Source organism: Crinia signifera, chromosome 4 (genome assembly GCF_055691185.1).
Source record: "Crinia signifera chromosome 4, ASM5569118v1, whole genome shotgun sequence".
NCBI classification, from domain to species: domain Eukaryota; kingdom Metazoa; phylum Chordata; class Amphibia; order Anura; family Myobatrachidae; genus Crinia; species Crinia signifera.
In genome coordinates, this window is record NC_139220.1 from 288,188,144 (window position 1) to 288,200,319 (window position 12,176).

The window sequence follows — 12,176 nt, forward strand, 5'->3', positions numbered from 1 at the left end:
GCAGAATATTCATACAGGATAGTTGGAGCGGGGAGCAACTAAAGGATTGGTCCGTTCACATAGCCGCCGACGCCACGCCCCCGTTTCATTTAATTTATTCTTGGGCACATCTGTACTTGTTTCCCCGTTTTTTATTTTAAAATTTTTATAAAATTTTAATAATCTTCAGGCAAATACAAAACCAACAATTTTAACTTATGAAAATGTATCTATCTATCTGTCACAGTTACATTCCTCCCAATTGTCCCACTTTCGGCGGGAACGCCCCCGTCCCACCTGGGGCCAGCAGTGTCCCGTGGTGGGGGTAGGGAGTTGGTAGCCCCACTGTCATCTGGTGAATAGACTCTGTGCTGCAGAGCTGCTGGTCAGGCCCCCACAGCTGCGAAAATGGGATGTGGCCTTGTGGTTATGATGCAATTTATAGGCCATGCCCCCTTACCGCTAAGCCATGGCCCCTAATTTTGGCCGCGCACCGTAGGCGCGCGTGGCTGTCCCACTTTACTTGGCTTAAAAGTTGAGCGGTATGCAGTCATCAGGACATGAATACCATACATACCATATGTGCAGTGATTGCTATAAAGTGATCTACTGCTGTAAGCCTGCTACCAAAATTATTCAAGCGAGTGACGGTTTTGCAACCAGTCCTAGACACTATATAGCTGCCAACTGCATATCAAAACCGTATAGCTGCCATGTATACCGCACTGGCCCCTCTACCCCTGCACACCAGGTTGCTACTGCCATACAGGAGTCTTTGAATTCTGGGGCTGCTGTGGTGATGCTTTACCTTGTGCCTGGTGTGTCTAGGTCAAACAGTCGTCAACTATTCGTCGACAGTCAAAATATCGACTTGGTCAAAAGGTCGACAGTCAAAAGGTTGGAATTCACGCTTCGGACACTATTAATATTGTATCTAACTCTATGACCACATGGATGGTAAAGTATAAGCAAGTCGGTTTTTACAAAAAAAATAAAAAATCACAAAAAACTTATTGACCTTTGATGACCGTTTCAATGTTGACCATTTGACCACTCCAACCTTTTGACTGTCAACCAATAGTTGTCGACCTTATGACTGTTGACCTAGACACTGTAGAGCTCATTACTGGATCCCGTGGTGTGCAATCATCTATATACTAGTATACGTCTAGTGTCTGATTCTGTGTTTCTGAAACACTGCCATCTGTTGGCACTGAGTGAAACTACATCTCTCTCACACATGCACAAACACAGAGGCATCACAAGGTGGCAGACTAGCTTTCGAAGCATTTGCTTCAAACGGGATTACTAGTAACTAAGGGGTTTATTCTAGTTCATTCTTTCTGACAAAATCCTTCTTAGATGGACAAAACCATGTGCACTGCAGGGGGGCAGATGTAACATGTGCAGAGAGAATTAGATTTGGGTGAGTTATTTTGTTTCTGTGCAGGGAAAATACTGACTGCATGATTTTACACTTCAATATAGATCTCACTTTGAAGAAAAACCCCACCCAAATCTAATTCTCTCTGCACAAGTTACATCTGCCCCACCTGCAGTGCACATGGTTTTGTCCATCTAAGAAGGATTTTGTCAGAAAGAATGGACTAGAATAACCCGCTAAGACTGGTGCTGTATCGCAGTGCTGTCTGGCACTACAGTTGGGTTCATTATCTAGACACCATAATGTGGACAAGTGCAAAATGTTGATATTTTTAGAATGTCTATAACCGTAATGTCGACTTGCCAAATGTCAACAGTCAATATGGTGTCAGGTACATAAAGTGAATTCCCAATGTTAACCCTAACCCCAATCCCTAAAATTTCTATTATAAACATTTTGGTATTTAATTACTGAGATGGGAGTTCTATTGAAGATGGGATGTTGCTATGGGCAACCAATCAGAATCCAGTTCTTATTTAGGTACTTGTGTACAATCACGGCGCCCACGATGTCCATCGCATAGTAAAAAATCGCATCGCATGCAATCGCATGCGATTTTTAACAGAAATGCATCCAAATGCATTGAAATTGGTATCAAACATGTTCAATGGCCCCCAAATGTCATTTTTCAGGCTGTACCACCCCCACTATCAACGCGAACCCAAAGCGTGGTGAGTGCAGAGAGCCCGTGAGGGGCGGCGGTACGCGTCCTACGACCTTTTCATACCCCCACTATCCACGTCGGCGTGGAGTTGAGAATAGAAAGTGTGGCAAGCGCAGCGAGTCAACGAGCCCGAAGCGTGGCGAGCGGACGCGGATACCTTCACAGGTATCCGCGTCCCCTCGCCACGCTTCGGGCTCGCCACACTTTCTATTCTCAACTCCACGCCGACATGGATAGTGGGGGTATGAAAAGGTCGTAGGACGCGTACCGCCACGCTTCGGGTTCGCGTTGATAGTGGGGGTGGTACAGCCTGAAAAATGACATTTGGGGGCCATTGAACATGTTTGATACTAATTTCAATGCATTTGGATGCATTTCTGTTAAAAATCGCATGCGATGCGATTGCATGCGATTTTTTTAAAAAATGCATAAAAACGGCAAAAATCGCATGCCACTACATATAGCATGCGATGGCATATAGCATGCGAGCCATGAAAGTACACAAGTACCCTTATTTATTTTGCACCTTGTGAATCTATACTATAATAGATAGAATCTGATTGGTTGTTTATAGCCACATCCCATCTGTATTAGACCTCGCCTCTTAGTAATAAACCCCTCTGACAGTCTTGCTTCTTTTACCATTTCCATATGATGACATTCAATATTATAGTGCCAAACTTGCCACTGTCAACATTGTGAATGCCGACATGCTCAGACTTATGCTTGTGTCGCAGGACGTGGGCTACGAGTACGGGAAGCTCATATTCACAGAGTGGCATCGCGGTGATGTCATTAAGAAAATGCTGCAGGACAGGAGTGGCCCGGAATTTGAGCAGCACCACCAGGGAGGTGTAAGTGTGACATCACCATTTAGATACAGAGCAACGTCATATGGCAGCTATTTCTTCCTTTCTGTTATAGAGATGATGACATCGCCATATGATGTCATTACATCTCCTCTCTCTCTGCATCTAGACTGGAATGGTGCCAGGTTTCACTGATCTGGCAGAAATTGTGTCTCGCATCGAGCCTGCAGGGAACCGACTTATTGTACCGGACCAGCAACCAGGTGAGTATCTATGATCATGTGAGAGATTACTTCTGTAAATTTATCACAACATATAGGCCCTCATTCTGGTTGACTCGCAAAGCAGCGTTTTTTCACTGCTTTGCGAGCCAACTAATGCCGTCCGCACATACGCCCGCCCCCGACGAATTAGCGGCGCCCTGCTCCATGAACAGGACAGGCAGCTGACATGCGTTGATGTCAACTGCCCACCCAAGAAAAGCAAAAAGCTGTCCCCATTCGCATGGGACGCCCAGCATTTTCCTGGGCACACCAGGAAACATGCCTTGGAAACACTGGGCGCTCGCATGCTGGGTGAACACACTCTACCCACCTCCTGCGTGCCCACCCGCTGTGAGCACCTCAGAGACTATGCAAGACATGCACATGCACATGATTGCTTATGCGCATCCGCAGAATTTCAACATCAGACGCCATTGCGAATTTGCGACGTAGCGTACCAACCAGAATGTGGGCCATAATGTATTGCCGTTCTGGCATAGACTCCAATGGAACACTGCCTCTACTGGCCACAGTTATAAAAGGTCACACACTTACCGACAATACATTTTGCCTTACTTGTTATTGATGGAAATGGGTCATAAGGTCAACAGTAAGGTCGGCCACTATTGGTCGACAGGCCATAGTTTGACACATGGAATTGGTCAACATGACTTTGGCAGGGTCAAAAGATCACCACAAACAATAGGTCAACATGAAAGGTAGACATGAGTTTTTTTTACAGGCTTTTGGTGTCGATACGGACACCGTACATGTGTGTCGCGTCCCCTCGCATGGAGCTAATCTAACACTAAGTCCACCTGTATAGTAAAGTACGAAAAAACCCTGTTTGGTAAAACTCATGTTGACCTTTTTCATGTCGGCCTAAAGGTATGTCGACCGTTTTCATGTCTTAACCTATAGCCTGCCGACCAATAGAGGCCAACCTATGATTGTCGACCTTTTTACATATATCGGCTAGACTGGTGGCACAGTGGCAAGTGCCGCTGCTTCAGAGCATTTGGGTCCTACTAAAGGTGTGATTCCCCACAAGGAATTCATTATGTGGAGTTTGTATGTTCTCCCTATTATATTTTCATATATAAACTTAAAAATCATACCTATAGGTTATCTGTCAGTAATGGCCACTTGTGTGTGTATGTGCTCCAATGTGCTGGGACTGATGTGCATGACCTAGAATAGCAACTGAGTCCGACCATGATGGCTGCTTCACTTTCTGCACAACATTAAACGTGCTTTGAGTCCTACTGGGAGAAACGCGCTGCATGAATATTATACTTATTACAGTTTGTAGTGCAAAGTGGGCGGGGCCATGGCACACATGACAGTGGTGCACCTTTTGTCATTGCAGAGGGAAACTCCCTAAGTGGAGACAAACATGACACAGACTACAGGAACGAGGCCTGCGAGACAGTGAGTGACTCTTCCCGTATATAAGCTTTGTGGAGACCCCAGACATGATCACCTCTGTACATAGATACCACACAGAGAAGGATCCCGCACCAGTTATATAACCTTATAAATATCCCAGGATCCTTATATTCCCCTATTACAGGATTTAAAGACACTTACGTCTAACTTATTTCATATTGGGGGTGCATACTATTACACTATCAAAATGTATTATATTAAATCCATATATTATCGCAATTTCTTTTCACTTTTGCTGTAAACATTGTGTGTGAGTTAGTAATTACCGTCGCTTCATTATTTTCCTCATAAATTAACCTACACATAATTGTTAGGCACTAACACACATATATTAAATATAACCCAATTCAATATTTATTTTTATGCACACTTTTATTATAGTAATGTACACTTATTATTTATAATGTAGTGATATTTGAACACGCGGTCAACAAATATATAAATAAAATAATACTATAGTTGATGATCACATATAATTATACTAAAATATTGAAAAATATTTATAACACTAGATAGAAGTATCTAAAACAATCATTACAATTAATAAATATTTATATGTGAAATAGCTAATACTTCAGTAATTATATGTGAGATAACTGATACATTAGATTGGCGAGCAATTGTATGAACATAAGGTATTCAGTTTAATAAGACAATGTCAAACGGTTTTTGCTTCCCAAGAAATGTTAAGGCCCATAACCACTTGCCGACTTTGAGACGAAAGCCGCTCAAAACAGCCTGTTTGACCGGCTTTCAGCTCAAAGCCACCCAGTGTGTATGCCCTGGCGATGAGAGTTGAGTGCTCCCACAACATCGCCGGGAAAGCCGCTCATCTGCTGGTATTACCCAGAATCATCCCCTATATCCTGTGTGTGTTTGGCAGTATACAGAAGGTTCAACAAGCATTATCTGTGAACCGCATAACACAGGGTCTCACCTGATTAAATTAATTATTGGTGTGATAAATGACCTTCTGTATATTAATTGGTGGTCGCAACACAGTCAACATTAATATTAGTTCATAAGCACAAATTAGAAGGCAGGCGGTGGTACCGCTGGGGTATTATTATATAATTATCAAGTTCTGATTTGTATACGGCCCTATGAGTATCTGGACAAATGTCCTGTTGGGAATACAGGTTACAAACGGCCAGGTGAAATACAAGCCTGGCAGCAGTTTTTAAAATTTATCTTTTCTCCTAACTTGTGATCATGTGCCAGATGTGCTAAGCTTCAAAATTGATAAAAATGGAGAGTGCTAAACAACCAACCAATCAGCTCCTGTCTGACATTTTCCAAACTCAGTCTGTGACATGGCCGGTAGGAGCTGATTGGCTGACTGTTTATCACCCGTTTTATTACATTTGAAGCTTAGTGCATCTGGCCCCTTGTGTTAAACCATGTAGTTATATTTAAAGCATCTAGAACTATATGATTCATTTATGACTGCACGATCTTGGTGCTTAATATAATATTACTAGGTGATTCATTGCGCTCTTCACACCGTCGAAAGGGGCTACGCCTGCACCACCCCCCACCCGAGGAGCATCGGGTCTGGCTGCACACCCCCCCCCCCCCTGCACGCACCCCCCTCCTCGTTGGAGCAGCAGGTATGACTGCAATTCCCTGAAGCAGCGTGTATGCCCCAACCCCCCCCCACACCCGATCAGTGGCGTCGGCAGACACTCCACTGTTTGAGGGGGGGGGCAGTCCCACCACTCCGGGTGGGGGCGGGCATACCCACTGCTCCAGCGAGGGGGGGTGCGGGCATATCCGCTGCTCCAGCGAGAAGGGGGGTTGCAGGCAGACCCGCTCATCCAGCAGGGGGGGGGCATGCCCACTACTGCGGCGGGCGGGTTGCTCTGGGGGTGTGGGCAGACCCGCTGCTCGCGTGGGGGTGGGCAGACCCACTAGCGGGGGTGATGGTGGTTATTTGCGGGCAGACCTGCTCACGGGCGGGGGGGGGGATGTGCGGGCAGACGCAATAATCCCTAGGGGGCGGGTTTGTGTATAACGCTGGGTCGGGGGGGGGGGGGTGTCCTAAGGCAGAAACTATGTGTGTATAACGCTGTCAATCACTCTTCTAACCCCGCCCAGTGTTATACACACAGGGGATGAGTGACAGATCTGGCTAAATATATAAGAGTCTACGAATCAGCAGTAACCCTATGATTTTTTTTTTTTAAACACATTCTTTATTTCTTTCCTATCACATCTATAATAGTTTTAATATTTTCACCAGAATTTAATTTCATTTTAGATATATTATAAAGTTTATGTTTTATGATATTAAGATCCTGAGTGCACTTACAAGAAAGCTTTATGATCACCTCTGTGTCCTCTCTTAGCTCATCTTATCTCATCTCTTTCAATGACCAGGATGAAGAGAAGGGATTGAGAATGAAACATGGATTCAGCTCCAGTCACACCCACTAAATACCATCTGTCATTGGCTATTACAGTCATGGGTTCCGTAAGGCCACCTGTTTCTCATACCATTGATGTGGCATAAGGCATGAAGCAACAAACTCCGTTCTGTAACCAAGCACTTATGTTCCAGATGGTTGCTGTGCGATTGGCACCATTGCTCGTTAAGTTACTCCATATCGCAAATGCGCACAATTTTTCTCATAGCATTGCAATGTGTGTGAGAACATGTAATGAAACGTCATGGAATTATAAATAAATGTATGGAAATATGAAGTAGTAAGTTAGAGGGTGACATTTAATAGCATAAGAGTTTTAGTAACTATGGCGTGAGGTCCCCCCTCCTAAACATAACCAGCCCCGGGCTCATTGAGCCGGACCTGGTTACAAAAATACCGGGGAGAAAAAGCGTAGGGGTCCCCCATATTTCTGAAACCAGCCCCGGACTCTTGGACCGGTCCTGGTTCCAAAAGTACGGGGGACAAAAAATCTTGGGGGCCCCCATATTTTGAAACCAGCACCGGGCTCCAACAGCCCGCGGTGTCACGCCACAGCCGGGGCACACTTTTTACATAAGGTCCCCCAGCCGAAACATGAGCACCGTGGCTGGTCAGCCTTGGAGGGGGTACCTGGAGAAGTGGGGACCCCCCCAATAAAAAAAAATGTTAAAATAAAAGACACACACACACAGAAAGGTAGAACTTTATTACACACACAAACACATACCTCACTTTTACACCAATATACATACCAACCCAGGGTCCAGCGCTGGTCTCCCTCCTTCAGAGCCAGCTAACCCTGCACTAACAGCGGGGAGAGCCAGCTTTCTCCGGCAGAGATCACAGCTTCTTTAGCGCTGTCCCAGTGCTACAGAGGCTGCTAGCGTGGTTGGCTTATCCGTATCCATGAAGACGCATAGCTTAGCCAATCAGGGCTGAGCTATGCATCTCCATGGAGACGCATAAGCCAACCACTGATTGGCTGAGGGGGGGCCCCATGCCATTTAAAAAAAAAAACTTACACATTTTTTAAGACAGGACATGCACAGATCTCAATGATCTGTGCAGGGTTCTGGCCAATTTGCCAGTCAGAACCTGGTTTGCATGTGTGGCGATTTTTAGACACATTTTCCTGAATTTGTATCTCATTAAGTATGCGATTTGTATACTTTTCAATGGGAAAACATCTGGATGCAAGTTCTGGCATTGCTAAAAATCACACCTTCAGAATGTGGGATTTTGCGGCAAAAAATGCAGTTTTTGCATCTCATTAAATATGCGAATTCAGGAAAAAAGTGCGATTTCGGCCATTTTTTTTTTCTAAAAACCGCACACATTTTCGCATCTCATTAAATGTCACCCATAGTGTTTAAATATCTTTTGTGACAAAATAAATGAACTAAAACTTGTTAAATTCTGCTTGATCATCTTACATCTGAAATCAACAGCTGCGCCGACAGCTATTCCGGGTCCAGGCACTCAGAAGGGGGTGTGGCCAGCCCTCCATCTTAGAAAATATATATTTTAAAGTGTATGTGCAACCGCTCACCCATCGGCATGTAACGCAGTTAGAGAATGGACACTCCTTCAAATGTATTTCTGAGGGTTACTCATATGACATGTAAGAAAAAGACAGTGATATAGTGTAAAACCATTAAACCAATATAATTTCTATATATGGTGCTTTGAGATGGGAACCGTACCCTATGGAATTGTCCACCAAACCAGTAGACAATATGCGCATGTGGTTATTATATCTGGAAAACAGGTCCTCAAATGTGGTCCTCCTTATTTCTCCATAATTATCCCGTGAATAGAGAATATGCAAAAAAATATCTCCATATGGTGAAATACCGTTTTAATGAAGACACAATTTAAAACATTTACATGAAAATGGGATGTTAGTCTTGGACTCTCACCAGAATGAAATGTCTACTTAAACAAAAGCAGACTCAAACAGCATGGGTGGTATCACTTCAGGCGTCCCTGGATGCTGATGGGTATTCCAGTCCTGGTGGTCTGTCCAAAGCTCATAGGCAGTGGCGTAACTAGGTTTTTTGCGCCCCCCCGCCGCATATTTTTTTGCCGCCCCCTCTCCCACTCCCCCTCCCCTCGGCGCCCCCCCATGCCCATACCTGCCCAGCCGCAGCTGCATCTCCGGTCACAGTCCCGTCTCTCTCGGCGCGCCGGCTCCTGCTGCTATAATGAAAAGGGACTCTTAGAAAATGGCTACCCCCCATACTGCAGACAGAAAACTGTCTGCAGTATGGCGGCAGCCATTTTCTAAGTGTCCCTTTTCATTATAGAAGTAGGAGCCAGCGCTGGGAGAGACAGGACTGTGCCGGCACGCAGGCAGGTACCAGCAGACAGCGGCAGGTAACTATAGCCCCGCAGACCCCCGGCGCCCAAACTTTCTCTGCGCCTCCCCGCCACCGCGGGGGCTGCGGAGCTATAGTTACGCCAGTGCTCATAGGTCCCCTCCGCCAATGCGTTTCAGACTAGTTCTGTCCTTTATCAATAGCCTTGAGAATCCCAGGATTGAGCATTTTTCACTTCTGGAACCCGGGATTTAATGCCCTGGGATTGGCATCCCTACTTCCCAAGCCAAAGTCTTACTCTTATCCTCCTGGCACAGCTAAGCCCTAACTATTGGCTTCCTTAAACTGTTGACATAGTGACATCTGTTGAGCAAGTGGCCATGTCGCCATTCTGAGGATGTCGACATTGTGGTATCAGCTTTTCGTATGTCAATAACAATCTGCAGAAACTGTGGTCTGTGGTTTTCCTCACAATAATAAGGAAATATAGACATAACAGCAAAAAGACGCCTCTGAATTATTCTGAACTCTTTATTTACTAATGCTTTATTTCTGAGCATTGTAATAATTGGTTTCAATATAATTGATATATTCTCTGTAGAGTCCATTACAGTGACACAAATAGTTTTACATATCAGAACCGTTGCAGTATTTGCATTCTGTGTACATCATAGATTTACTCTCATTTACAGATGAAGTGATTCTTCATTTCACAGTTCACATCATTCCATCCGACTGTTTTCATCTCCACACAGTTTTCATTTCCACCCTTGTTATTAGGCTCTCCAGGAATCCAGTTGCTGAAAGTATAATAGTTATTTCTTATTTATCTGTGTTTTTTTATAATTCTTGACCAAAGTAAAATAAACTTTTTTTCCCACCTATTCAAACTAGAATTTATAATGTTATAACCAGTGGCAGATTTCACCTGCAGTCATATCCACCTCCTCTGTAGGGATGGCTATTGACTATTGATGTTCCCAAAACATCGATGGTCGGGACCTAGTGCTCGATGTTTTGGGCATCGATAGACGAGGGTCGAATAGTTTTATGCCATCGATTGACAGCATCCGATGGCGATTATATATATATATATATATTTTTTTTCCCCTGCCACTGCAGACAGTCCCTCAGTCCATCTCCTCCTGCCCTACCACTCTCGTTGTTTCCTTGGCCAGCGATGCAGCACTGGGTGGTCAGCGGCAGTGCACTTATTACTTCATGTGACGGAGTTCAACTAACCAACGAGCAGCTCATTACCAAAGCCCGCCCTTTATTGGCTTCTGCAGATCAGTCTCCGCCCTTGAACACAAGCCACTGGCTGGCAGGGAGACGAGGGGCATGTCCCACAGGCTCACGCGGTTGCCAGGCGATGGGGCTGGTGGTGGTGTAACCCTTTCACTGCCTACATGGGTAACATCACCTCACTGTATAAGTCACCCAATACTAGGACTAGGAGTACTGTACATGACTGCAGTACGACTACGGGGGACCGGAGTGGATTTACCCAGCGGCGGTGCTGCGGACGGGAGTTTCATACATGCGCAGAAGAAAACTTTACCTAGATTGAGCTAGGCAACGTTTCTACTGCACATGCATGCACCTCCCGGCGGGGTGGCCTGCCCCGTTCCTCTGCGCATGCGCGGCTAAGCGATGGCGGGAAACATTGATGGCAGCTGATAGAATGTTTTATAGCCATCGTAGTTTTCTGCCTTAAGCCATCGATGGCAACAATCGATGGTGGATGTGTCGATGGTCATCCCTACTCCTCTGTGAGCTAGTTGCAGTCTGTAATTGCACTGGCTACTCTGTGACTGGCAGTGACTCCCTATTGGAAGTGCTACCTGCCATTCACCTGCAGGACAGGCAGTCCCATTGGGAGGTGTATCCTCTCTTTGGAACAGCCAGACCAGGCTGCAATTTGAGTAAAAGGAGTTTGTATCCTGTAGGAAGCCACTTTCTGCCTTATTACCAGACCTAGCTGGCTTCTATGGAGCAATGCAGCATATGCAGTGCATAGAAGCTTAGGGTTTGCATATGTGCAGTCCCATCAGCGCCTGTGCACATGCATCAGTCCCATCAGCTCTGTTGTGTGGGTGCCAGCAGGGCAGCCGAGAGGGGGGGGGGAGTGGGTACTAATTACCCGGGCCCAGGCTTGCTGGAGGGGCCCCGCAAGGGCCCTGGTCCAACCCCTCCCGGGTAGCAAGAGCAGCACACACTTCTACAGCATGTGCTGTGCTGGCAGCAGGCTCAGCATGAAAGGTCATGCTGAGCCTGCTGTCAGCACAGCACATGCTGTAGGTGTGTGCTGCTGCTGAGATTACAGTATTTAGAGTTTTCTTTCACCCTCCTCTAAACATTTTGAGGGTGTGGCCTAAGTGTGGGAGGTGCCACGCCCCCCAAATTTTACCGGGGCCCGGCATTCCTCTCGGCTGCCCTGGGTGCCAGGACTTGACCTGGGATAGGGGCTCGTCTTCTGTAGGGGGGGGATCATCTATACGAATCAGCAACTTACTGTGAATGTCATAACACCAAAATGTGGCCACCGTTACAACATATACTGAGACGCATTAGCGTCCGTGCCGCTCCAGTATAGTACCAGTATAGTACCCGTGTAGACGCTCAAGCGCCCATGCAAATTTAGACGCCAAGAAAGCCTTATTGGTAACCGGAATTTTTATGTGTGTTAAAACTACAATACTGTACTAGCCAAAGGCCAGCACCTTTCAACAAAACCAATGAGACATACAATACAGTACAGTATAATTTAATGTAATGATTCTGTACGCAATGCAATGTAATTTTATTTATTAGTGTGTACACT

General features: G+C 45.6%; 2 protein-coding genes across 7 annotated transcripts in view; one reads left to right on the forward strand and one right to left on the reverse strand.

Annotated features, from left to right (window-relative positions):
- LOC146075579 (patatin-like phospholipase domain-containing protein 6) overlaps positions 1–8,448 on the forward strand; it is a 48,101-nt gene extending 39,653 nt beyond the window's left edge. For 3 of the 4 annotated variants that reach the window (XM_083184943.1, XM_083184944.1, XM_083184942.1), the window contains exons 33-36: positions 2,825–2,941; positions 3,066–3,159; positions 4,529–4,590; positions 6,988–8,448. In XM_083184943.1, coding sequence (XP_083041069.1) covers positions 2,825–2,941; positions 3,066–3,159; positions 4,529–4,590; positions 6,988–7,044 — 330 coding nt within the window. In that variant the 3' untranslated portion in view covers positions 7,045–8,448. Of the gene's footprint in view, positions 1–2,824; positions 2,942–3,065; positions 3,160–4,528; positions 4,591–6,956 lie in introns of all 4 variants that reach the window. The other variant, XM_083184945.1, reaches the window with a different exon arrangement.
- Positions 8,449–9,865: 1,417 nt separating this feature from the next.
- Positions 9,866–12,176, reverse strand: part of LOC146075581 (perlucin-like) — a 30,248-nt gene continuing 27,937 nt past the window's right edge. For all 3 annotated transcript variants that reach the window (XM_083184949.1, XM_083184948.1, XM_083184946.1), the window contains one exon: positions 9,866–10,152. In XM_083184949.1, coding sequence (XP_083041075.1) covers positions 10,035–10,152 — 118 coding nt within the window. In that variant the 3' untranslated portion in view covers positions 9,866–10,034. The remainder of the gene's footprint in view (positions 10,153–12,176) is intronic.